Source organism: Nycticebus coucang, chromosome 3, assembly GCF_027406575.1.
Source record: "Nycticebus coucang isolate mNycCou1 chromosome 3, mNycCou1.pri, whole genome shotgun sequence".
Taxonomy (NCBI): domain Eukaryota; kingdom Metazoa; phylum Chordata; class Mammalia; order Primates; family Lorisidae; genus Nycticebus; species Nycticebus coucang.
In genome coordinates, this window is record NC_069782.1 from 150,628,469 (window position 1) to 150,655,931 (window position 27,463).

A 27,463-nucleotide genomic window follows, 5' to 3' on the forward strand; every position below is an offset into this window, starting at 1 on the left:
GGAGAGTTCGTGGGAGCTTGGTCTTGAACTGATACCCAGGAAGTTTCTGATTATTTTTTCTACAGGGGTCCCAAAGCTTGCCCCCAAACCTCCCTTTTATTTTGATATAAATAAATACCTTTTATTTTGATAAAGGTACATTTAGCTACAATTTCCCTTTTCCCTATGGATGGCAGCTTGGGGGGCAACCTTTGGCAACCTTTGGGACCCCTGGTATATCTAGGTGGCAGAAATGCTTTGTTCCCCCCCAAACAGTTTCTTTCTGTTTACTTTTAAGTTGAGCCTGTGCCAAGGTGATGTGGTAGAATTGTTAAGGACTGGCCAGGTCTCTCCGTGATCCCCTGCCCTGGGGATGGTGCTAGCTTGGGCTCTCCATTCGCACCTGAGTGCACAGGCCCTTCCCCTAGCCGGGTAAGCCCAAACTTGGGTGAAATCCCTGATTCTTCCCTTTTCTTGTTAAAGATGCTTGATCAACACATCCTATAAAGAATGAAGAAAAAAGAATAATTCTCTAATTATTTAATGCATCTTACATTAAAATTCCAGTGAAAACCAAAAATGTACCTTTTAAGTAGCAGAAACATTGAGATAAAGGAAAACGTTATTTCAAGAGATCTGAGAAAACAAAGCACAGGGCTGGTCAACATCTTGCCGTGAAATAACAGGATGCCAGACTTGTTTGTAAGTCAGAGGTGTCTGAGGAGACTTGATGAGGGGGAATAGCCAGGGGATTACTGTCAGATTTATCCTGTTTTTTTTTTTTTTTTCTTTGAGACAGAGTCTCAAGCTGTCGCCTTCAGTAGAGTGCTGGGGGCATCACAGCTCCCAGCAACCTCCAGCTCTTGGGCTTAAGTGATTCTCTTGCCTCAGCCTCCCAAGTAGCTGGGACTACAGGCGCTTGCCACAACACCCAGCTATTTTTTTTGTTGCAGTTGTCATTGTTGTTTTAGCTGGCCTGGGCTGGGTTCGAACCCACCAGCCTTGGTGCATGTGGCCGGCGCCCTGTCCACTGAGCTGTGGGCATGCCACCTTATCCTGTTTCTTTCATCATAGAATTGAGTAGTTTGTTGGCAAGAACGTCAGCTCTGAGAATCTCTTTTAACTCAATTGGGCTATTGTTACAGAACTCTTAACCTTGAAACAGTGAGGCTTATGTGATGTGGGAAATTGTATCTGTTCATTGGAGCTTCGTTATATGCGATCAAAATCTGAGGTTGCTCATCAGCCTTGTTAGATTTAATCCACTGATTGTGGCTCTAATATTTTTGTTACTCTTCTATCAATTGAGATATTAGAGATTCAAAATCTCCTCGAGTTAGAAGTGTTTTCGTCTTTGTATCAATTATAGTGCAAGTAAAAATAAATGCTTAGTTTAGCCAAAACTTTCCCACCTTTTTCCTTGGTACCTGTCACTTTTACCCCCATCGTCCCATGTGTCTCTAATTGGGCTTCTTATCACCTCCTCGGTAGCTCCCAACTCCCATCCAGTCAGACTCCATCCTTTTTCCTCTGAACTCCTAGAAGCCTCTACCCCTGCCCCTCCCTGTGCAGTTCTCACAGCAGTCAGAATGGTCTTCTAGAAAGAACTCAGGGTGAATCCTGCCCTGGTGTTGGGTCCCTCAACAGCTGGCAGACTTCCCACAAGTCTCAGCAAGGCCAAGGGCATTGGGGTCCCTCCTACCTCTAGGGCTTCCAGCTGACTTCCTCCTCCTTGCCACTTTCTGCTTCTTGGGCGTTTGGTTCTCCCAGGTAGCCAGTAGTCATTCCTTGCTCCCGTCACCCTTGTCCCTGCCTCAGGGCTCTGCATCTTTGGGTTTTCTCTGTCCGGAACCTCTTTCCCCTGCTCTGGGCTGACTGGCTTAGAATGCGAGAGGGAGAGACCCCACGTGCACCCCGGGGCCTGCAGCCAACAGTATCAGCTCTCCTTCTGTTTGGTCGATGACAATTTCCCTCTGAGTGGCTGTGAATTAATTCAGCAAATATATGAGTGGAATTTATTGCTTCATTTCGCAATTCCTCACCCACAGCCACTAGAGCACTGTGTGTCTGGGTGTGTATATGGGGGGAGTTGGATGTGTGGGAAGAGCAAAAAACTCACATTCTTTTGCAGCACTCTGTAAACTCATGAATCACTGGTACAGCTGTGGCTTAAAAGAAAGGGCTTTAAAGAAAATAGAAGCATGGCCGTTCCCTATGTTTTTCTGATAGGTTAAGGTGAAGGATGCCATTACTGGAATGTGTAATGGACTGGAATGACTTGGCATCATGCAAGGTGCTTTGCAGATATGAATTCGGCTCCCAAAGCAACCCGGGGTGGCAGGTGCTGCTAACATCCAACATCGACTCCCTATTTCTGCCCACTGTTTAGAAAGAAAGCTGAGGCCCAGGGATGTTAAGGAACCTGTCCAGGAAGTAAGGACTTACTTAGAACACGAATTTGGAACTAGATGAGTCGATGTTCCATTTTATATTTGACGGATTTTTTTTTTTTTTTTAGAGACAGAGTCTCACTTTATCGCCCTCAGTAGAGTGCTGTGGCGTCACAACTCACAGCAACCTCCAATTCCTGGGTTTAGGCTATTCTCTTGCCTCAACCTCCCGAGTAGCTGGAACTACAGGTGCCACCACAACGCCCGGCTATTTTTTGTTTCAGTTTGGCCGGGGCCGGGTTTGAACCCACCACCCTCGGTATATGGGGCCAGCGCCCTGCTCACTGGTGCTGCCCCTATTTGACGGATGTTATGCTGTTTTCTTCCGTACAATGTTAGACTCATATAATTTATATATTAATGTGTAAAGAAAGTCCTTTAGTTTGTTTATACCATCAGTTAGTTCAGAATCGTTAATAAGTGCATCAAAGACTGAGCTGCGGATGTTGCATTACATATGAGAATAGTGTGACCACTACCAAAGCAGGAAATGCCGGAGAAAAGCACATTTTCAAGGTGATGGGCAGGACCTACTCTCTTTTAATGTGCCGTTCACATGCCATTCTTTTCCTTTAGAACGTGTCAGGAGGTTGGAAGGAAAGGCACAAAAGATTTAAATCCTCCTTTTTTATTGCACAAAGCCACGATTTGCAAACAGCTGTAGAAAAGCTTTTAAAACTTTCTGAAATTCAGATTTTTTTACTAACCGGTACTAGCCACTCCATCCCAAATCCAGGTTCGTACATTTTGTTTCTCTGAAAAATCATGTTGAGACTCTTCTGATACACAATAGACTACAGGTTGCGTTTCATTTAGCAGAGCGGAGGCCTTTCTGATTTGGGGGAGGCTCTAGGGAAGGAATTTTGGAGCATTTATTCTGGAAAGGGCCCTGAGAACTACCAGTTTTCAGGTAAGCGAAATAGAACAAAAACCAAACCCACTCTGGAAACATGTTTCTCGGCAGAGCTCAGGGTCTCGGACGGCCTCATCAGGCCCTTGGCAGGGTGGCGGCTGGTTACAGTCCCAGCCGCTTGCATCTCACAGGAGCTCATGGTGCTTTCTGAGCTGCTGGAGATGTAGCCAGCTGGTTGGAATCTGTGTAAGGTGTGTATGTGTTTCTTAAAAACAATGACTTCTGTCTATGACTCAGTGATGTGTTTGCTGTTATTGTCCTGTGCAGTGAGAGCCCTCAAACCCTTGCCCTATTGCTATTATTAATAATAATTTGCAGGGCTTTGAAGTACCACTTTAAAGGCAGAATTATAAATGAAGAATTATAAGGTCAAAACAAGGGCTTTAATTACTGCCCGAACATTTGGGATTCATACTAGCAGGGCAGCCTCCAGAGGTGCTTTTCTTTTGACTAGAGGGGCGTAGTGAAGGGAGATAGTAGGGCTAGAGACACCTGGAGAAATAAGGAGAGAGGGGAGGGGAGAAGTGAGGAGAGGAGAGGAGGCGGCCTGTGGGTGGAGGGGGAGAGGTGGGGAGGCTATTCCAGCAACAGAGACAGATCTGGAGACACAGAGACCGAGGCAGATGCATAGGTGAGACGGCAGGTTCAAGGTAAAGCGCTGAGGAGCCCGGGCTCCTGCTCTCTGCAAAGCAGAAATCCTATAGCCTCATCTTTGTAAGGGTCTGCCCTGAGTTTAGTCATCATTTTAGTGTTCCCTTGACCCCAGGATGGCATTTCTCTTTGCCCAGGATGTCAATAATGGTAATAACAGAATTGGGGGCAGACCTGATCCCCTGCAGAGGTCTGTGTGGCCTACAACCTTCCCACAGGGTGCTGCCTGTGGGTTCTAAGAGCCTCAGGCTGCTGCTGGGCAGGGGGGAACCCCCTTGTTTACGTCACGGAGTGGCCCAGAGGAAAGGGAGCGTGGGCAGGAGGGCAGGGGACAGATGTGGGAACCTGGTGGCTGCTCCTGCACAACAGCCATGTGTGCCCATCTGGAAACGCCACTTGACCCTTTCTCCTGGTGGGGAGGATGCTCTGGGAAGCCCAGGGCACCCACATGGTCCACAGGCTGACTTGCAAACAAGGACTGCCACCTGTCTGCTTACATTATCTGTGACACTGGGAGGGCACGCTGAGGTGCAGGAAGCGTGGACACTTGTCTTGGCTCTGCCCCGGTGGTTCAGAGCCCCTTTGCTCTGAGTCCTCTGACGTCTCACCCTCAGAACCAGGGGGACTCAGCGTCTTGAGAGCTGGAGCGGGTTTGTCTGGTTCACCCGCCCAGGTGCCTGCACTGATGGGTCCTGCTGCAATAGTCATGGCACAGCATCCACGTGCCTCACCTGAGGTGTAGGTGCAACATAGAGGGTGGGTGGGGAAGCTCTGAAGGAAGCGGTTGGGGGGGGTTAAGTTCCGGCCCGTTGCAGCCCCTGGCTGGGCCCACCCATCCTGGTACTCAGCACCTGCTTGGGAAACCACACTTGCAATCAGAGGGGCGCTCTGTGAGTGCCGAACATGAGCCATGGGTGCTTCTCACTGGCTGGTGGGGCCCCTGGAGGGGGCCAACCCTGGACAGTGCAGAGGGCTCAGCTACATTTTTGTCCCCCCACCCCCTCAGCTTCTTCCAAACTCTTTGTTGGCTTCTTCCCTTGATCCTTGTAGCCTTAGACACAATCCAGCTAATCAGAGCCCAGCTGGGCTCCATTCATTATGGCCAGGACCTGGGTAGGACTTGGGAGAACTTGTTGAGCACATCTGGGAACAGCCCTGGGGTGTCCGCAGTGTGGTCAGGCTCTGGCCTGTTGGGGCCTGCATCCTCTTGCTTCTGGAACCTGTGCTTCAATATCTTTTTCTGAATTATAAAAACACGCGTATGTTGCCTATATGTGTGTGAGGTCAGATAAGTAAATTCGGGAACTTATCCTACAAAAAGTGCCACATACCTCATTGCCGAATATCACTCTGGTTATCTTGAAAGCACTCTCCTTGGGAAGCCATGCACTGATGCCTGTTCTCAGTCTACCTTTCAGAGCAGTTTTGGAACTCTTTCTGGAATGGCCATCAGAGGTGTCATTGTACAGGGTCTGACAATTAAGTTCATGAACTTCTAGAAAAAGTCCTTTGTCCAATCTCATATATCACTGTACCTGCTCATGTATGTATATAAATATGCATATGTATTTATGTCTATTTGTGTATGTTTTTATAATTATTTACTTGGAATAAGCTCATACTTAATTTGCTGGGTTTATTTTTTTTTTTCTACTTACCACTTACCTTGGAGCCTTGACCCTGCGGGAGCTGCTAAAAGAGGGTCTGACACCTGCCAGGTGCTTGGGAAGCCCTAGCTGTTGGCCAACATCACTGCTCTTTTCGTTTTGCATCCTCTTTATGGCTTTTCTGTCTCCTGTGTCACTTACTCTGTTGGTGCTGTCTGTGGGCCTGTCTCCAGCATCTCCCTGCCCCTTCTAATTTGATTCTGGTTCATAAAGCAGATACCAAACCTATTAGAGTACAGAAGAAGGCTAAGCTTGAGTGCGTGTTTCCAGAAAAGACCATTGAATGACGTGCAGGATCTTTAGCACCCGCTCTGCATCATATGACTTGGTTGAACAGAGAAATTTTTGTTTTCTGGGCCATGGTTGTGATTCATGTGGGGCAAGATACCTGTTTGCTTATTAAGTGGCTTCCAATGAGGTAGGGTGTTACTGTTGTTCTGCTCTCTCGAGGAAGTAGAAGGACTTATTAATGACTTTCAAAGCTCCTCTTATGTCTTCCTGAATTCTTTTCTCCATAGTATCCATCAATATCTCATTTTCAGTTAGATTTTTTTATTATTATTATTTTAAGGATCTGAGTTGAAAGCAAAGATTCTGATTTAAGTTTTTCAAGCAATGAGATTACAAAGAGGAGATTCTGGGGATACCAGTGTGTGAAGGCAAGAAAAATAAAGGGCAGCCTGTGTCCCTTCTTTCTTCACTTTTCCTGAGACTCAATTCATAATCTGGCCTTTCTCCAGGAAGGCAATTTATAGCTGGCTGTAACCAGGTCTGTGGGAAGCCTGGATCTGTGACAATCCTTCCCCCTTGTCAGTCCACTTCTCTGACCATGGTGGGCATTACCATGATGGCCCGTGCCCCCTGGAGCCTTGCTAACGTCTCAGCATAACTGCCAAGTGATTGCCACTTGAATCTGAACATAGGACCTGCCTCATAAATCCAACGGATTCCAGGTGCTGGGGATCCCAGTATGAGCGGATCATCATCTGCTCTGATTTTCCCTCAGTGACTGCAGGTGCCGCCTTAGATAGTTCCAGCAGCCTGGCCTCTCTTTGCCTAAATAGCGAGGAGTGGTATTACAGAGCAGATTCCTTTTCTGTATCTGAGATGGGCGAATAAAAGCAAAAGACCCTTTTCAGTCAACCCCTAGAAAAATTACCAGTTTGGTTTACGTTGTTTCAGGCTAGAAGGTGGAGTATGTGTGTGTGTGCTTGAGTGTTGGAGTGAGAGTAACTTTTATTGACAAGACTGTCTGAAGTTGTCATTCAGCAGACTAGGACTAGAATCTAGTGCATAGCAGTTATAAAAATATCCTCTCACAAATTGATCACAAACTCTTCCACAAGATGTGGAGATGAATGAGACCATCCGATCTGCCTTCCAGGGCTCTGTTTCGTCTCTGGAAGGCCTCCCTCTCTCTCCTGAGCTGGCAGATGGTCTTTGGCCTGGACAGTGCTGCCGGTCTTTCCTGAGGCTGGGCTTTTGGCCAAAATGGTTGTCTTTACCTGAGTTTGGCTGTCGAGGGAAAGGGAGGCAGGAGGGAAGGGAGCTGAGAGGAAAGTCTTGGGAAGCCCCCGCCTCCAAGCCTGCCTACCTTTCCACTCTGGGTGGGTGGTTCCAAGAACCTCCATCCAGTTCCTGCATCATTTTCAGGCTAGGTCCTGCAAACTGGAATTCTAAGGAATTTATCTAGAAAGAAATACAAGGCTGGACACACCTGTAATCCTAGCACTCTGGGAATCAAGGCAGCAGGATCACTTGAGCTTAGGAGTTCAAGACCAAACTGAGCCAAGAGCAAGAATCTGTCTCTACTAAAAATAGAAAAAATTAGCTAGGCATGGTAGTGAGTGCCTAAGTCCCAGCTACGCAAGTGGCTGAGACAGCAAGGTGGCTTGGGCCTAGGAGTTTTGAGGTTGTTGTGAGCTGGCCGATACTGCAAGCACTCTAGCCTGGGCAAGGGAGTGAGACTGTCTTGAAAAACAGAAAGGAAGAAGGGAATGAAGGGGGGTGGGGAAGGAAAGGAGGGAGGGAGGGACAGAAGGAAGGGGAGGAAGGAAAGGAAAAAAGTACAAATATGGAAATATTTTCTTTCCCTTTAGCAGTGCTTAACAAGAAGCTATTTCTTTCTTTCTTTTTTGTTTGAGATAGAGTCTCACTGTGTTGCCCTTGGTAGAATGCCGTGGCGTTTGAGCTCACAGCAACCCCAAACTCTTGGGCTTAAGTGGTTCTCTTGCCTCAGCCTCCCAAATAGCTGGGACTACAGGCACCCGCCAAAATGCCTGGCTATTTTTTGTTGCAGTTGTCATTGTTGTTTAACTGGCCCGGGCCAGGTTTGAACCCGCCACCCTCGGTGTATGTGGCTTGCGCTGTAACCACTGTGTTACAGGTACCGAGCCAAGGAGTTATATCTTGATCATGGGTAATGTTAGATTTTCAGAGCGGGTGTTGCATTCAGAACAAGCCCTCTCACTTGGAGGCAGTGCTTCCTGGAGGCTGGCCCAGTTCCATGGCATTCCTAACTGTGGCTGCCACAAATGGGCTGGCCACTCTAGGCAAGTCACTTCAGCTCTCTGGGCCTTAGTTTCCTCATCTGTTTAAAAAGATGGGGTTAAAAAAAAATAAAAAGATGGGGTTAGTGTGTTGGAATAGGTTATAATCTCTAGATTTTCTTCCAGCTTCAAATTTGGAAGCATTTATGATCTCTGCAATTATTATTCTAACCCCTTGAATTATCTCCAGTAAAAGTTGAACAAATGTAACCATTTAATGATATGCTGGAAACTACATTTATAGTAACACTTTATCAAAAGATACTCACGCATTAGTTACATTTCTGTGTGGGTCTGTGTGTGTGTTATGCATGTGTGTGGATGCTGATACTTTTTTGTTGTTATAATTCACAGAAATAAAAATGTGGAAATATTTAAACCAAATCCAACTTTAAGGAAACAGACCCTTAGGGTCAATTTTTTTTCTAGCTACCTGACTCTTGTTCAGGGACAGTTTTGTTCTTTGTTTTGACCCAGCGCGTCATCCATGGACGTGTTTAGTTCAGTGTCACGTGGAGCAGAAGTTGTCCAACTCTGTTCTGGGGGACTTTAGGGCTCTATAAAAATTCTCTGAAACCAAGAAAATACTTGAAAGAGTATTTTACACTGTACTAATGCCCAGTTGGGGAGCTCCGCAGGTTCAGGTTTCAGTGGCTGGAGCCGTCTATCCACACTTGGGTTCGTGACACATTCCCATCTGACCCTCTGGCCTATGTCCCTCGGACTGTCTGGTGCTGGATACCATCTACAGACAGCTCGTGCTGATGGATTAATTCGCTTTGTGAGCTTGGTGTCCTTCCTGCCCTGTCTGCCTTATTAGAGAATATTCCATGATGAGAGGACAAGCTGTAGAAAAATGATGTGCAGCCAGGGGAAAAACCAACAGATATCACGCTTGGCAGTTGGCATCTCCAAGCCCCAGAGCCAGATTTTTCAAGTTCATCCATATAGTTTAATTGCTATCCGTGACAGACTTTATAATATGGACATATTATAAACATGATAAACTCACCTTGCTAAAGATGTTTGGGAGCCACAGATGTAGTAAAGAGAACACAGGTGAGCCCTGGCTTACGTCACTTACGGCCTTGGGTAAAGTAATGTGGCCCTAGAAGCCAGAGTTGTCTCATCTGCAAAATGGGCCTGCTGTCCAGCAGATGTGTCATCTTTGAAGATTAGGGGTAAGTGTACAAATGTGCCTTGTCCCGTGCCTGACACATAAGAAAATGTTCAACAAATGGTAGCTGCTATTGTGCTTTTTTTTTTTTTTTTGAGACAGAGTCTCACTTTGTTGCCCTTGGTAGAGTGCTGTGGCATCACAGCTCACAGCAACTTCCAGCTCTTGGGCTTAGGCGATTCTCTTTCCTCAGCCTCCTGAGTAGCTGGGATTACAGGTGCCACAACACCCGGGTATTTTGTTGTTGTTGTTGCAGTTTGGCCGGGGCTGGGTTTGAACCTGCCACCCTCGGTATATGGGGCCGGCACCCTACTCACTGAGCCACAGGCGCCGCCTTGCTATTGTGCTTTTTGTGCTGAGAATTAAAATTGCCAGATTTTGACTGGTCATTAAGAGCTGTTTACGCACTATAGAAATAAAGATATTTAATTATATTTGCATATTTACTTCTACCATGAACATAGCATATGCATATTCTGGTAAATGTATTTTTCTATAATTTAGAGATGTTTTTAGCAGATTATAGGGACATTTCTCCTTTTGATACGTATTTGTAGCAAATTATTTTTCCTCTTTTAAAATCGAGTGGAGCATTAACAGAATGATTTCTTGCATTTTAGTTTCTTCTAGTTAGAAAAAAGAAAAAACACCAAACGGCCCATGGGAATTGCTTTTATGCATTGAAACTCCAAAATGCTGCCTTATTTTTATGTACAGACTTGTTGTGGGAGGATTACAGAAATCTTTGCGCTCAAGAATGTGTTTGAGCCCCTGGGAAGCTGAATAGGGAAAGAAGAGCTAATTAAAAAAGCTGCATCCCGCCTCCTCTAATTAACTTGCTCTCTGCTCCTGGGAGAGGATGTGGAAATATGAAAACCAGGCAGGCGGCACCGGAAGTGAGTGCTATTCTAGTTGGGCCTTGGTGGCCCGCCACACCTGGCCTCCCCTGGTGTTTTGATGCAGAAATAGCTCATAGTAAACAGGCAAGAGGACCTCCAGGACTTGGTGTGCCCTGCCCATCTTCACATGCCTCCCATGCAGGGTGGTGGTGAATGGTGGTCCTTTGAGCAGGTGCTGGGCAGCTGCCCCAGCAGGGACCTCATTGGAATTCAGCAGCTCAACGCCAAGAGCATCCGGCTCTCCCTAGAGCTTGCTTGTGTTGTTGAGAAAAAGCAGGGTCCTTTGTGCTCTAAAGTGACTCGTCACCAGTGCCCTGGGCTGCAGAAGCCAGGGGACAAGCCAGCATTTGGTCTCTCCCCGAATCTCTGCTTGAGTGGGGCAGCCTCAGGTCCTCCGGACGCTGGAGAAGCTCACAGCATCCGTGGCTGATAATGCAACTAACTTTTTTTGTGACATCAAAAGAGATTTAGATCTCAGACAGCAGGAAGAAAATTGGGGCAACAGAGGCTATTCTTTGGTGGAGATGGCTTTTGCCTCCGGACAGATGTGGTCACCAGTGGAATGGGCCCGGTGGATATGGACAGCAGTGACCAGCAGTGGGGATTCCAGTCTGCCGGGCCTTCAAGGAAGCTCTGGAAAGAGGCAAGTTGGCTTTGTGCATCCTGCTAACACTGTCCGATGCTCCCAGCAGCGCTGGGGAGCCTGGGTGATGGAGCCCTGTGCCCGGGGCTATACCTGGGACCCACTAAGCTGTTCTGAACTCTTGTTCCCCTTTGCTGCTCAGTTGTGTGACATCCTGTGTTTCTCGTGCTGATAAACAGACTCTGCAAAACTTCATGTACCTTTATTTGTCATCCAAGTGTGATCTTAAATTCTGCTGACAAAAGCTAAGCATCTTGATACGAATGTGTATTTGTAAAAAGTCAGTGTCTCCCTGTAGTGTTTGCATGAATTAGTATTTACTCGTGAAATTTAATAGTGTGCAGACTTTGGTTCATTAGATCCCATCAAAAGCAGTTCTAGTGTTTCTGTTTCTCTTGGGGTCCCTGGGGGAGGGCTTTGTGGCTGGCTGGAGGAGTTGAGGTCCTAGGGGCAGAGGAGGGTGCAGGGGGATCTGTGATACTGATTGAGTCCCTGATAAACAAGTTGTAAAAGCAGATATAGATTTTCTGAAGGGAACTCACCAGATGGCTCCTCGTCTGGTCCCAGTAGATAGTGGAGGGATATTTGGTTTCTGGTGTGCTCTGCCTGCTGGCTGATAGTCTTTTAAAAGATGCTGACCTCTACTGGGGTCACTGGTCCTTTGACCCTGTGGACACTCAGCAGCATGTCTGATGGTGTTGGGCTTCGGGGTTTGGTGACACTTATGTGGCCCTGTACATTCTGCCACATCCATACTCACCTGCCAGGTCACCCTCTGATTTTTTGTCTGTACCAGATGGGCCTGCTGGGATTGTTTGTGGCAATCAGCAATCCTAAGTATCCACCCTCTTGATAATTAACTTCCTCCTTGCAAATGAGTAAATTGGTATTTTGGTCTATTTCAACTATTCTGAGATGGGACTGAGCTCTGCTGCTGCTTCCTTGTTAGCCATCCTCGGGGCAAGGTTGGGCCATGACTGTGGACCACTGGCCATCTTGAGCACATGTGGTGCTGCCTTCTGGCCTGCAGGGTGCACAGCTGCAGTGCACAGTGCACAGGCTCAGTGATTGGGGGAAGCCTTATCTTTTCCAGCTTAAAATTGAGTCAGGAGACCAGGTACAGACTCTCATCTGTAACCTCAGCACTTTGGGAAATGGGGGCAGGAGGATAGCTTGAAGCTAAGAGTTTGAGACTAGACTAAGCCACATAGTGAGAGCTCCTCTCTACAAAAAAGAAAAAAGGAAATTAACCAGGTGTGGTGGCATGCACCTGTAGTCCCAGGTACTTGGGAGACTGAGACAGGAGGATCACTTGAGCCCAGGAGTTCGAGATGGCTGTGAGCTATGATGACACCACTGCACTCTAGCCTGGGTGTCAAAAACAACAACAACAACAACAAAAAGGTGTCACCAGTGGAAGCAGGGTGGCAGGGAGGGCTGTCTTCCTGGTTCTTTGTCAGCCCAGGGTGAGGCTTTGGCAAGTGGCTTCCACTTCTTAGTGGGTGCAGCTTCTCTGGGTAGATTTTTGGTCCAGTCTCTGAGTGAAGAATTTTCTTTGAGCAGACTTTTCCTGCAGACCAGCAAGGACTGTTGTCACCTTGTCAGGGTCAGGGGCTGTGCTTTGTAACTCACCAGCTTTCATTCAGTCTGGTCACCTACCCGACAGTCCCTGCCTCCTGTTTTAGGCTTGGGGATGCTGTGATGAACAAGGCCAGCTGTCCTCATGGCATTTTCATCTTGGTAGAGGGGAAAGATTAATAAACATGATCAGAAAGTGAATAAATCTGTACTAATAAGTTATGTGAAGCGCTGAGAGGCCAGGACAGAGGAGTGGGGATGGGGTAGGGTTCCTCCGGGGTCGGCACCATGGCATGGAACCAGCAGAAGCCCTGTCTGTCCGAGGGTGCGCCAGAGTTCAATAGGAGTCCACTGTGCATGTAGCCGCCAGTAAGGCGGGAAGTTGTATTTCAGCAGAGCTGGGTTCAAAGACAATATCATCTGGGCACAGTCAGAGCTGGTGATAAGACTCACCTCACCCTTGGGAATTCTGACTGGGAAAGCCGATGTCCCTTTGATCTGTCCGGACAGTTCAGTTGAGCACTGGCTAAGGGCCAGAGGCTGCCCTACTGGGCAGAGCTGGCCCTTGGCCTTTGTCTAAGTTGTGTTTTCTTTTTCTCCATCAGGAGTTCTGACTCTGAAGAAGCATTTGAGACCCCGGAGTCAACGACTCCTGTCAAAGCTCCACCGGCCCCACCCCCCTCACCCCCTGAAGTCATCCCAGAATCCGAGGTCAGCGCACAGCTACCCCCAGAAGAACCAGGTAACCAGTGGGAGGAGCTCCGTGGGGGAGGCCCTGCGTGTGGGTGGTGAGATGGTAGCACTCTTCCTGGGGTCCCACCCCAGGGAGCCGAGTCTGCCTCTTTGCTCTGGGCTGTGCTTTTCATGACTTTTGTAGGCTTTTGTGAAAATGAAAGGCGAGCAGATACTATGGATTTTTCTACATTTGCTTGGTAGGGTTTTAGGCCTCTGGGGGATTGGGTTTGGCAGGAGGTGGGGGCGGTGGGTCTTGGAAGTTCCCAGCACGTTTTTGGGGTCTAGTCTTTGGCTGCTGGCTACCATAAGGACTTTGGATCTCAACAGCACACTTGAATCTGTACGTGTATTCCAAGAACACAGCCCCACAGGCTGGGGAAGGAAGGCAGTAAACAGTGACAAGAGAGTCGTGGGATAGGCTCGGTGGCCCATGGGGCTTTGTTTGCTGCTCATTAACCTCGTGTTACTGATTCCTTATCATTTTCCCACATCCCTTCTCCCTGGGGATGAGTTAAAACACCTTTATGCACCTGTTGGATGTGGTGATTACTGGGGCGTTGGGGCATTTCTCATGCCCGCCCCCTCCCTGCCCACGTGGCTGCTGTACTGTGGGTGTTGCCCCTCCCCCATTTCACCAGCAGAGTGGGACCACTTCTAGCATGAATGCTTAATATGAGCCTAGAAGGAGATAGGGCCTGCAGGAAGTGGCCTCACAGGCTGGTCAGGGGGCCAGGTAGTGCCATCCTTAGATCTGGACAGATTCTCCACCCTGGCCACCTTGGGCCACAACTCTCCCCATGAGAGGAGTCTGCAGGACCAAACTCTCTTTTAGACTGTGAGCTGGATCCCCGGGGGGGAGTCCTGTCCAGGTCTTCCTCGTCCCCTTCTCCTGCGCCAGCTTCCCAAAGGCAGATTGTGCCTGGGAAGGAACGAGGAGTGGGCTGTGGGGTCTGTGCACACAGGTAGAGAATGTAGAGAATGGGCCAGGCAGGCTGATGGCTTCCCTTATATTCTTGTGGCCATAAGCCATGTGAACTGTGAAATAAAATAGCATTTTTGACCTTGATGTTGGTTTTAGAAAGAAATGAGTAGAGTTCTTTTTATCTTCCTCCAGGTTCAAGTAGACCTTTGTTTTAGGAAGGATATACCTGCCTGGGCTTTGTCCTTAAACAGACATGCCCCTGTGCTAGGAAAGGGGGCAGGGCGGTTTCTGTGCCAGCTGATGCCTTTGCCTTTGTGGGGGTTTGCCAAGTACTGTTTTTAGGTTCTCCCCTCTTTGGCAGCTGTTCAGCCAGCTGCCGCATCTGGATTTTGCTGAGTCAGGGTAGACCCAGGCTCCGAGAGCACCTTCTCCCCAAACACCACGGAGTTTTCAGAGAAGGCCATTCTGTGACCATAGGTGCGTCTCTGGGATTCCCAGCCCAACATCCCGCCTGCTCTGGGGAGTGGGTTGCCTCTGCTCTTCCCTCTGGTCCTGTCCTTCCTTCTGCCTGATTTCCTTTTCTACAAGGCAAAGAATGATGTCCATTCTTGAAACAAACATTATGACACCCATCTTTTTCTTACATGGCGGTTCTGGAAGAATGAGCATTACAGAGGATTAGGAGAGAAGCCCCACCAGGGAAGGGGCTGGGACTTTAATTGCCGCCAGTCATAGCCCCTCAGAATCTTTGATTACACCAGTTGGAAGCTTGAACGGGGCTTTTATGCTTTTCCGCCTTAGAGAGCTGCAGTGAGACCTACTCCATGAGGATTATGTGACTGCATGAGGATTATGCGTTGAGGGGACTTGCCTTGGAACTGTGTCTGCCTAAAGCACCCCCTCCTCCGCTTTGCCTGTACAAAGATCCATTTGATCTGCTGCTCCCGTTAGAAAGGGCCCCCAGATGGAGCGTCCTCCGTCCATTCTTCAGACCAGCATGGGGCCCTGACTTGAGAGGGCGGCTGTGCTCACCAGCGTAGGTGGCCAAAGGGAGGAAGGATTGATTCCTTCCGAGAACCATGGGAAGAAAGGGCAAGAGAGGAGACTCTACTGTTGATTTTTCCTCTGAAGTGCTGAAACAGCCACGTGAAGTAATAGACAAGTCCTTTGGCTGTGACTAAAGACAGTTTTTCCTCCTGAAAACCTACATTTTACAAAAAAGTCACTTACCTTCTGTTAGGTCCTGCCAGCATGCTTGTGCTGGACTCAGCTGAGTCCAGTTTTCTGTTTTCTTCTCTCTCTCTCTCTCTCTCTCTCTCTCTCTCTCTCTCGTGCGTGCGCGCGCTCGCTTGCTCTTTTTTTTTTTTTTTTTTTTTTTTTTTTTTTTGAGACAGTCTCACTTTGTTGCCCTCTGTAGAGTGCTTTAGTGTCCTAACTCACAGCAACCTCAAACTGTTGGCCTCAAGCCATCCTCTTGCCTCAGTCTCCTGAGTAGCTGGGACCATGATTCCTGGTTATTTTTAGAGATTGGGGGGGGGGGTCTCTTGTTGAAGCTGGTCTCAAACTCCTGAGCTCAAGCAATCCACCTGCCTCGGCCTCCCAGAGTGTCAGATTATAGGTGTGAGCCACTGCACCTGGCCCCAGTTTTCTTAAACATAAAGAGGTGATCTGTGAGTCCTCACAGCCAAGGCGCAGAGGGATTGGATAAGCTGTCTGGGGTGGTATATTGCCTGATCAGGCTGCTACAACAAAATAACTGCAGACTGGGTGAAATTTATTGCTCATGGTTTAGGAGGCGGCAAAGTCCAAGACCAGGATGCTGGCAGGTTTGGCATCTAGTAAAGACCAACTGCCTGGTTCCTGGAGAGCACCTTCTTATGTGGTGGAAGGGACATACAAGATCCTTTGGGCCTTTTTTAAGGGTGTTAATTCCGTTCCTGAGGCTCTGCCCCATGACCTAATCACCTCCCAAAGGCCTCACCTTGAGAGCGAGAGTTTTAACTATAAATTTGGGAGGAGATACCATTCAGACCACAGTACACAGCAAGTTGAGGGTGAAGGCTTTTCAGATCTGTGGGTGTTCAGGCTCTCAGGGACACTCTGCAGGGTCCCAAGTGCCCCACTGTGTGGCCTCTGCTCCTCTACCTCCTATATGTCTGTCTTGGCCCCTGATGTCTATTCTCAAACCTGCATTCAGTTCCCAAAGACTAAGAAAGGAGAGTGCTGAGCGAGGCTCTGTGGGCAGTGACAGTTATTGACCATGTTAACTCATTTAGTGAGGGAGAAATTCTCTTTATAAAAACCAAGTTGATCCCACCAGAGTCCATCTGTGGGCCTCCTGCTCTCTTGCTGGTCAGTTTTGAGTTCAGTTTTTTGAGCCTGGTAGCTCTACATTTTGGACCACCAGAGAAGGGACTGTACCTGCCTGTCACCCCTGCAGAGATGACATAGCACACCAGAGGCAAAATCCTGTCCAGGAATCGGAGCTCAAAGGCCAGTCCAAACCCATCCTCAAAACCCATTCATTTCTGTGACCAAATATTAAAGTATTGCCCCTGGAGGTTTTAAGAACTAGGATAGGCTGTTAGAAGCAGCTGAGATGAGCCATCTTGGGCCCAGACTTCCCTAATGAAGAGGCACACCTGTTAAAATGGCGGGGGTGGGGGACAGCAGATGGACGGGAAGTCTGGGGGTTTAATCAATGTCTCAGGTGTGTCGTAGGCTAAACAAGTTGGGAAATGTTTAGTTCATCATGAACTTGCTATGAGTTGCCCACAGCTATCAGCAGAGTTCCACATAAGGACCAACACACTACTTATCTCCTTAGCTGACTCAAAGTGGAGACCTGAGATTATTATTCATGTACTTAGAGGATGGAGAGCCATGCTCTCTGTAGGACCATTAACCCTTGATTTTTTGGCCTAAGTTTAGAGCCAGTAAGTGCCGGGAGGCCCTGCATTGACACCTGCGGTCCTCGGAAGCACCAGTGCAGTGGCTGCAGTAAGTGCTCCTGAAACAGTCCAGCAAGGCTTAAGTAGTGTGGCCTTCAGAGCAAGTAGGGGGATGTCAGCTGGGTTACATCAGTTGCCTATTATTGTAATAGCTTTCTCCCCTTCCTTGGAATTCCCCCTAACATCTAATACATTTGTTTTTTCCTTAAGTTGGAGATTTTATTGCCCAGCACTAGGGTTATGGACTAAATTTTGCCACCACCAGCCCCCCTCGTTCGTGTGTTGGACCCTTAGCCCCCAGTTTGACTTTATCTGTGGACAGGGTCGTTGAGGTGGTCTTAGGTTGAATGGGATAATAAGGGTGGGGCCCTAGTCCAATGGGATTAGTGTCCCTATAAGAAGAGCAAGAGGCACCAAGAATACACACAGAGAAGAGGCCATCTGCAAACCAAAGAGAGAGGCCTCAAGAGAGACCAAAGCTACCAAAACCTCAGTCTTGACCTTTCAGCCTCCAGTGCTGTGCGAAGTAGATTTCTGTTGGTTATGCTGCCCAGTCTGTGGCACTTGGTTCCAGCAGACCCAGACAACTGGGTAGCACCTAGCAAGCCTTTTCACACAAAGAGCTGCAGATGCTGACTTTGTCATCAGACTGAGGCGATACCTGCAGCCCAGGTGCAGGGCGTTGTTCTCCAGGGCATCCCCAGGGTCTGCACCGAGGGGCTGCAGGAGGGAGAGGACGTGTAGACACAGGTAGATCGATTTGGGGTTCTGCCCTTCCTCACCTGTGTCCATGGCACAGCCTGCAGTGGCTGACGTGTAGCAGCCACTCACATTATTTGTGGTGTGAACAAATGAATTATCTTTGTGCAGATAGAACATGTAGAATCCAGTCTGGGGTGGGGGACTCAAAACCCGGCGAGCCACCAGAATCTTCCAGACCTTAATGACCCTGTGGAACAGCCTCTTCTGCTAACCACACAGTCAGGCAGCGCTTCCCAGCCAGGGGATTCTTGCACACCAAATGGATATGGCAATGTCTAGAAACATTTTTGGTTGTCACAGTTGGGGTGGGGATGCTGCTGGCGTCCAGTGGGTAGAGGCTAAGGATGCTACTGAGGATCTGACCATGAACAGGGAGCACCCTCCCCCCATACACACACACATACATAATAAAAACACTGACTCTCCCAAAACACCCCAGTGCCGAGGTTAAGAAACCCAATGGCAAGGTGCATTTCTTGGTCCCTGATTTAATGAGGGCGTCTCAGTTCTAAATAAGAAAGCCAGGTGAAGCAGACAGGGAGCACTTTCTTCTATGGGGTAAAAATGAGCAGATGGTTAAATTGAATATCTGCTCCTTATGGCATAATTCAGAGAGAACTTCTGACATTTGAAGGGGCTCTGAAGACTTCTAAAGGCTGCTGAGGCTCAGGTGGGTGGCACTGTAGGCCTTGCTTTGGAACTGAGGAAATAGGCTGGGGCTTATCTCCTGGCAAGGCTCATTGGAAGGTACCCAGTACTCAGAGTCCACTGGGCCTTTGCGCCCTCTATACCCTGTGCCCAGGGGCTGTTACAGGCCAGGAGGACAAGGTCCTGCCAGTGGGAGGATGGGGTGCTTGAGGGAAGAGAGGGAGTTGATTTTAGAGAGAAGGAGGCGACACTTTTCTTTTGAGATGAGAAGGAAGCAGGAGTGTTTGGTAGATGATGGAGAAATTATTGGGCCCAAAGGGTGTTTAGGATTCTGCTCCAGGTGGGGCCTGGGGCCATGCTGGGTAGAGAAGAGAGGGAAGGACTAGCTCTTCTAAATAGGCTTCCTAAAGGCTCTCAATCTAAGAGGTGTTTACTGAGATTTGAAAGAATGTGGGACCAGCTGAGGGAGAAACATGCATAAAACCAGTTCCTGAACTCAAAGACTTGAGTTTCCTCAGGTTGTCATCTCCTGTCAGCTGCAGCCCTCTTCTGTGTGCTCTGAGAGAAAGGTTTGCTCATGAGCAAAGTTAGGTAAGTGCCACTTGAAATACTCAGCACCTGGAGGTTTGCAGTTGGGCATGAATTGCTCTCAGAAAATCTCCAGGGAGAGACCAGTTCAGGTTTAATTAAGCATTTCCCAAGCCTGGTCTGTTGGGATGAGGGATAGGACTCGCAGATACAGCAAATAAAAATAAGGGGTGTCTGTTAAATCTGACTTTTAGATTCACAATAATAAGCGGGATATGGCACATACATATATTAAAAACATATTTATCTGCAATCAAATTTAGCTGAGCATTCTGAATTTTATCTGGCAACTCTACAAACAGTGGAGGCCTGGAAGGACATAATACTCGTCATTGAAGCACGCTCTGGGACTGCTGTCTCCAGCTATGTTTGTGCCGACATTTTTTATTCCTTGTTCTGTGTTCTCCCATTACTTAGCACTGCAGACCACTCTACAACATTGTGCCCTCTTTTGTCCAGTGACATATTTTCAATTTTCTGACAAATCATTTCAGATTCGTGAACAGTTGAAGCAGTTGTGAACCCAGAAGAGCATGAAAGACACCACCTGGTGTGAGCAGAACCCGCAGTAGCCACAGCAGGGCTGGCGGGATCCCCAAGGGGCTGGGGGTTGTGAGAGCCCTAAGTGTCACTGGGTTGACATTTGGAGCTTCTGCAGCATTCTGGGAAGTTAGGAGCACTGGCTTGGCTGGCTGTGCTAAAGAGGGAGAAAAGCCAAGAATAAGGGCAGGGAGGGGTGGGAACAGACAAGAGCCAAGGTCAAGGGCGGGCAGGCAGGATTGGAGGGAGCGGTCACAGGTGCTGTCTGGAGTGGCAGGTGGCAGACAAGTTCAGTTCTTCCGCAGTTGCCTGGCAGCCCCTTTATTCTTCACAGAGGCTCTGAGTATTTAGGAACAGGCTTGCGGCTGGCGCAGCTCATGCTGGTGAGGGCTCACTGTTCTTTACTGCAGGATTTATGTCTTTCCTCTCCTGGCTTTGCTGTTTCTGGAGCACACCAGGGTGTCCCTGCCCTGAGACCTTTGCACTTGCTCTTCTGCCTGAGAGATTTCCTTCCTGGGTCGTGCCTTTACCTCGATTTCATTTTGTGCTCAAATGTCTTCTCCTCAGAAGACCCCACTTTATTTGAAAATTACAACTCTCTTTCAGTTCCATCCAAGAAATAAATACAGTGAAATAGAGGTTGTGTGGCAGTTCACTCCTATAATACTAGAACTGTGGGAGACTGAGATAGGTGAATTGCTTGAGTTGGAGACCAGCCTAAGCAAGAGAGAGACACGGTCACTATTAAAAATAGAAAAAGATGGGCGGCGCCTGTGGCTCAAAGGGGTAGGGCGCCGGTCCCATATGCCAGAGGTGGTGGGTTCAAACCCAGCCCTGGCCAAAAAAAAAAATAGAAAAAGATTAAAAACTAGCTGGGTGTGGTGATGGGTGACTGTAGTCTCAGCTACTGGGGAAGCTGAGGCAGGAGGATCACTTGAACCCAAGAATTTGAGGTTGCTCTGAGCTTTAATGAGGCCACGGCACTCAACCTCAGGGTGACAGAGTGAGACTCTGTCTCAAAAAAATAAAAATAATAACAACTGTCCTGTTCTGGCTATATTTTTCCCCTTAGCATATATCACCCTCCGACAGTAATCCATTTTACTTATTCATTTGTTCACTGTCTTCTCCTTGATGAATGTGATTTCCAGGAAGGCTAGGATTTTGTCTGTTTGTCCCCAGCATCCAAACGGCAGGCATTTGGTTAATGTTTCTGAGTGAATGGTCTGAGCTATTCCTTAATCAGCCCTTATCACTGCCATTCTATAGATGAGGGAGCTGAGGGCAAACCTGTCTGGGATCTGGAGCTAATGATGGGTTGACCAGAATCTGTGCTAGCAGTGTGCCTAGAAGTGGATGGGGTGGCCTGCGGCTGTACTTTTGACCTCTGTTCTCAAGAGTGATGTTCTAGTAAGAGAGGCGAAATCCTCCAGGTGTCCTAAGTCCCTAAATGATGGCTTGTTCTGTGTTTCTCCAGGATGCAGTCCTGAGACCGCTTCCATCCCTGATGGCCCCCGGAGTGACTCGGTGGAAGGAAGTCCTTTTCGTCCTCCGTCACATTCCTTCTCTGCCGTCTTCGATGAAGACAAGCCAATAGCTAGCAGCGGGACGTACAACTTAGACTTTGACAACATCGAGCTGGTGGATAACTTTCAGACCTCGGAACCGCGCAGTGCAGATGCTAAAAATCAGGAGTGCAAGGTGAGCACACGGAGGAAGTCCACGGATTCTGTCCTGGTCTCCAAGTCTACGCTGTCCCGCTCTCTCAGCCTGCAAGCCAGCGACTTTGATGGTGCTTCTTGCTCAGGCAGCCCCGAGGCCGCGGCCCTAGCACCGGATGCCTGCAGCACGGGCTCCAGCAGTGCTTCCAGCACCCTTAAGCGAACTAAAAAGCCGAGGCCACCTTCCTTAAAAAAGAAACAAACCACTAAGAAACCCACAGAAACCCCTCCAGTGAAGGAGACTCCACAAGAGCCAGCCAAAGAGAGTCCTGTCCCCAGCGACGAGAGTCTGTCAGCTGAAACAAAAACAGAATCGGTCAAGACGGAAGGTTCTGGCCCAGCCTTATTGGAGGAGACACCACTGGAGCCTGCCGCCGTGCCCATAGCTGCCTGCCCCCTAGACTCAGAGAGTGCAGAGGAGGCCGTCCCCCCAGCTTCCGGAGGTGGCAGAGTGCAGAACTCACCCCCCGTCGGGAGGAAAACGCTGCCTCTTAGCACGGCCCCAGAAGCAGTGGAGGTGACCCCATCAGATAGCGGGGGACAGGAGGACTCCTCAGCCAAGGGGCTGTCAGTGAGGCTGGAGTTTGACTATTCTGAGGACAAGGGTAGTTGGGACAACCAGCAGGAAAACACCCCTCCTACCAAAAAGGCAGGCAAAAAGCCACTGGCCAAAATGCCTCTGAGGAGGCCGAAGCTGAAAAAGACCCCTGAGAAACTTGACAGCACTCCTGCCTCACCTCCCAGGTCCCCCGCTGAGCCCAATGACATCCCGATTGCTAAAGGTACCTACACCTTCGATATTGACAAGTGGGATGACCCTAATTTTAACCCTTTTTCTTCCACTTCCAAGATCCAGGAGTCTCCCAAACTGCCCCAACAATCATACAACTTTGACCCAGATGCCTGTGATGAGTCCGTTGACCCCTTTAAGACATCCTCTAAGACCCCCAGCTCACCCTCTAAGTCCCCAGCTTCCTTTGAGATCCCGGCCAGTGCTATCGAAAGCAACGGAGTGGATGGGGATGGGCTAAACAAGCCTGCTAAGAAGAAGAAGACGCCCCTAAAGACGTAAGTTAAGGGGTGTGGGTGGTGAGGATTGCAGATGGGGTGTGAGCTGAATAACCCTCAGCTGGCCTAACCTTGTCCCCGGTTGCTGTGATGATGCTGGGCTTGCAGCCGTGTCACCAGGCATCCTCCCTCTCTAGGGGTCCCCTGGGGTCAAGAGCCCTCGTTCTTTTGCTTCCTAAAACAGTGGACTAGTTATTTTTAGTCCAAGAGCTGATACTCAACTCCAGGGAAGCCTGGGAAGTCCAAAAGAAAGGGAATAGGACCTTAGAGACCTGGTCAACATCCCTGTTGGTGACTGACCTTTTTCCCTGTTGAACATGAAAATTGCTTTTTGGAAAAGCCAAGAGAGATGGCCTCTAAAATACTGTTACAAGGCTGGGCACGGTGGCACGTGGCTGTAATCCTAGGACTCTAGGAGGTTGAGGCAGGTGGATTGCTTGAGTTCAGGAGTTTGAGACCAGCCTGAGCAAGAGCGAGACCCCATCTCTACTAAAAATAGAAAAACTAGCCAGGAGTTGTGGTGGGTGCCTGTAGTGTCAGCTACTTGGGAGGCTGGGACAAAAGGATTACTTGAGCCCAAGAGTTTGAGGTTGCTGTGAGCTATGACACCACAGTACTCTACCCAAGGTGACAGAATGAGACTCTCAAAAAAATAAAAATTAAAAATACTGTTAAAATTCACAGCATTTGTTTATGGCCATTAGTGAGATAGTAGCTCAGGTTCGCAATCACAGAAGGAGGTTCCAGGAGGCCCATGAGCAAGAAGTGTGATCTGGGCCCCTTCCTGTGCCCTCCTTTTTTTTTTTTTTTTGAGACAAAGTCTAACTTTGTCACCCTTGGTAGAGTGCTATGAAGTTATTGTAGCTCACAGCAACCTCAAACTCTTGGGCTCAATCAAGCAATCCTCTTGCCTCAGCCTCCCAAGAAACTGGGACTACAGGTGCCTGCCACAATACCTGTCTGTTTTTAGAAACAGAGTCTCTGCTCAGGCTGGTCTCGAACTCCTGAGCTTAGGCGATCCACTGTCTCGGCCTCCCAGAGTGCTAGAATTGCAGGCGTGAGCCAACTGCACTCTCTTTGTCTCCTTGCCCCTTTAGTTATCTTTAATAGACAGGAATTCAAAGGCCCTATAAGTTCAGAAGAGGTAGATGGGACCTGAAAGGCACGAGCGATCTGTACTATCCCAGGAAGCCATTAATAGTCAGGTCTGCGGTCCACAAACACAAGTGCGTTGCCCTGGTATCCATGCCTCCGGAATTCATCTAAGACCCAGCTCGAATCTGGGTGACAGTAGGTTCATTCTCAGGACTCTGGGCCAAGTGTGGTGTGGTTCAATGCTTGGAGACTTTCTCACTCCAATGGGAAGTATTGTCCATAATTTAAGAACCCAAGAGATTGGTCTCCCAGGTCAGTGCAACAGAATGGTCCACAGCATTGCCCTCTGGGCCTGCCTGGCACAATGGAGACAGGGTGACCTGTGTACCTCCCATTACGAGCTCCTCCGAACTTTGAACATCTGAGACGAACTGATGGCTTCCTGAGAAGAGGTTCTTTATAGGAGGCTTTGGCCTTGGGTCACCCTGCCGCTGTCTAGTGGTGGTTGGGAGGCCTTCCTGGCCAAAAATGTAGACTTTTCTTGGATCAGTTACCCAACTAGCCTCCTCCTAGGGACTCCATAGAATCCATGTTGGAAATTTTGCTTTAGGTGTGGAACAGTAGAACTCTGAAGGGCCCAGACTGCACAGCCATGTATTCTCGTCTTTGGAATGAGAGTCAACTCCCTGCCTCCTTTCCCAGGACGTCCTCTGTATGTCATATTCTGTCCCTAGCCACGTGCTTGTTTGATCATCAGAGCCAACAAAGGCCAAGGATGGTGACCCATCTGTGGTCTCACCTCTAGTGCAGACAGGGGATGCCAGCTTGGAAGACCCTACAGTGGGGTGACAAAGCTCTCTGGACACCCACACTTTGTGGGATGATTAGAACCAAAAGAAGAAGCTGTTCTCTCCCAATAGCCCCTTTCCAAAAAGCTGGGGCGTCACCCACCCTGGGGTAGAGACTACACGGTGGATGGCAGCCACACCCTAACCCGTTAATAACCAGTGGTCTGCAGATTTATCTTTTTTGTCAGTTCCTTCTGTCTGTCTCTCTTTCTTTGTCTTCTTGTCTTAGGATGGTTGAAGATGTGATGTCTGTATGTTCTCTGTTGTAAGTAAATTTAAAGGAATCTGTCTCTTATGCCACATGTGCTTTGTTCTCCCTTTTGTTTCTGCTTCCGAGCCCTTTTTATTTCCTCTCTGTGGCTGCTACTGACATATTTCTGTGGTGGGCCTGGGAATGATGGGGCATGGAGCTCCGAGGAGCAGGGGTTATTTTTCTGTTTCATATGGTTGCATAAGTGAGACTTCTTGGCTGTGAAAAAAACATTGTTCCCCAACATCTGCCTGCTTGTCAAGAATGAAACTTATTTTTCCCCTCTGCATATTAGACCTCTTCATGTGAAACCCATACTTTTTTTTTCTTTGAACATCTCATTCCGTTCTTTCATTTTATACTGGGCTAGTGGGCGATGCTTTCAGTAGTACTGTGGCTTTACATTAAAATAACCATCCAGTCTAACCACAGGCAGTGACTGCCATGGTGATATGTTCTTGCTAATGTATTTGGGCTGTTCCAAATGGAGGCCTGCAGGGCACTCTGCAGTGCGACACACGGCTGTGAGAGCCATCGCCATGCTGCCCTGCGCCCATGTCCTCAATCACTCAAGACCAAGCTGGCTGTCAGCATGCCTCATCTACCATCTATGGGTCACAGGTGCTTTGCCTCCTTGGCCAGGAGAGATCTGTGGGTGGCTCTCGGGGGTCCAAAGACATGTACCTTCCCCTTGTCCTTACAAGGAAACCGGGCCTGGTCCTAGGATTCCGGCAACCCCAGGATAGGGTAGGGTCTCCCAGGCTCTCTTCTGCCCAAGGGATTTCTTTACAACTACAAAATAAACAGTTATATATTTATATGCATGAATAAATATATGCTTCACGCTGTGATTGCTTTATTTTTATGGCAAATGCCCTAAGTGCTGTAAATAATCATTAATGGTATTCCTTTTCTTTATTAAATGCCATTGTTGGAGCATTTTATTTGAGAGAACACAGGAAGGAACTTGAGTGCCAAATTGCTCTGCCTGTCATGTAATTGTCAAGCAGGACAGGGTCTTGGGATGAAAGGAGAGGGACCAGTCCCCACCTCAAAGCCCTTGCTTTGCCGAGACTGGGACTATACCAAGGAGGGGCCAGGGGCCAGTCTGCGGGACAGAAAAGACCTCCATTCTGACTGTGGAAATGACCCCCTTACTGTCCTATGGTTTGAATTGAACTGTTTATGCTAAGAATCACCCCTTCTGGGATCCGCCTCCTGGTCCTTCTGGAGTCTTGATCTGTCAGTTCCTTAGCCTCACTGTACACCCCCACCCCGATTATTTATGTGAAGCAGAAAGAAAGACAGCAAAAGGCTGTGAATCTTGTCTGTTAGTCATGGTTAGGAAAAGACATAAATCATCTTCTCTTACCCCTGGCCCTGCCTTGAGTCAAAATCCCATCTAGAAGCTTTCAGAGCTTAAACTCAAAGATCCTGTGAGTAGGAAGGATTCAGCAGATTGTCCAAGAGGACCCAGAACTTTCCATTTCTGCACGGGCTCCTTCTGATGTTCATTAAGTGCTGTGTCATTAAACGCTGCTTCGTTTTGCCCATCTATAAATTGGATCCTATTAATTGGTGTCATGAGCCGAAAGCCCCTCCGCCAGCCTTACTTGGCTCAGACATTCCTGGAAGAATCCAGATAAATTAATCTGCTCACCAGAATTTGCTTTATAAGAACATTGAGTTAAATTTAGCTTCATTTTCTGGGTCAGCTCTCCAAAATGGCATCTCTTTAAACATTTCCAGCTTGATGGATCTTTCCCCTGGGCAAAAATAATAGCTGTTAAAAAGTCAGAATGGATTGTAGGCGTGGACATCTCTTAGCTGGTGCTGGAGTGGCGTGGATGGGAAGTGGTCTGGGCCCGATAGGTCTGCAGAGGCCGTGGCTTCTGTCCACTCTGCACTGCTCTCGAGTGTTTGACCTCTGCTTGTTGTGTTTACATTTTCCATTTTGTTTTCAGTGACACCTTTAGGGTGAAAAAGTCGCCAAAACGGTCTCCTCTCTCTGATCCGCCTTCTCAGGTACATATTCCTTTGATCTTATGACTGCATCGCTCACCTGGGGACTTCATGCTGCTGGGTTTTTCTCCCATTAATGAAGCTTTCCTCCTCTTATGTTTTCTTTTTTTTTTTTGTAGAGACAGAGTCTCACGTACCGCCCTCGGGTAGAGTGCCGTGGCGTCACACGGCTCACAGCAACCTCTAACTCTTGTGCTTACACGATTCTTTTGCCTCAGCCCCCCGAGTAGCTGGGACTACAGGCGCCCGCCACAACGCCCGGCTATTTTTCTGTTGCAGTTCAGCCGGGGCTGGGTTTGAACCCGCCACCCTCGGCATATGGGGCCGGCACCCTACTCACTGAGCCACAGGCGCCGCCCCTCTTATGTTTTCAAAACGACCTTGCCTCCTACATGGAGGGCCCCTCAGTGTTCGCAAGCTATTAGAGTAGGAGCTCCGTTGCTGACTACCTCCTTCAGTTGACCTAATTGTCATAGACTGAGCATATGTCAACTGGTTTGGTACAGTCCCTTGGGTGGTCAACTTACAGAGGTTCTACTGTAGTTGGATCCCTTCACTTTGGGGAAAATCAGAATGTGTCCTGAGACTAGGGGACATTCAGGAAAAATGTTAGGTGGATTTTCTAGGAATCACATTGGTCCATCCTGGCCAGTTCATCTGGTCATCAAATTGAGAAAGTCTTGGCTTTTTGTGTCAAGAGCACTGAATTTTACAGCCAAATTGGGAGTGGGAAGGTAAGGGATCCCCCTTCCCTAAAGAAGCAGGGCTTGGGCCTGTCCACTTACGAGTTCTTCCACCGGGTATATG

General features: G+C 48.5%; 1 protein-coding gene across 14 annotated transcripts in view; it reads left to right on the plus strand.

Moving 5' to 3' along the window:
• Positions 1–27,463, plus strand: part of TACC2 (transforming acidic coiled-coil containing protein 2) — a 219,412-nt gene that overhangs the window by 158,695 nt on the left and 33,254 nt on the right. For 7 of the 14 annotated variants that reach the window (XM_053583970.1, XM_053583974.1, XM_053583971.1 and 4 more), the window contains 4 exons: positions 13,112–13,248; positions 21,130–22,441; positions 24,614–24,649; positions 26,599–26,659. In XM_053583970.1, coding sequence (XP_053439945.1) covers positions 13,112–13,248; positions 21,130–22,441; positions 24,614–24,649; positions 26,599–26,659 — 1,546 coding nt within the window. The remainder of the gene's footprint in view (positions 1–13,111; positions 13,249–21,129; positions 22,442–24,613; positions 24,650–26,598; positions 26,660–27,463) is intronic. The other 7 variants (XM_053583972.1, XM_053583980.1, XM_053583985.1 and 4 more) reach the window with 3 other exon arrangements.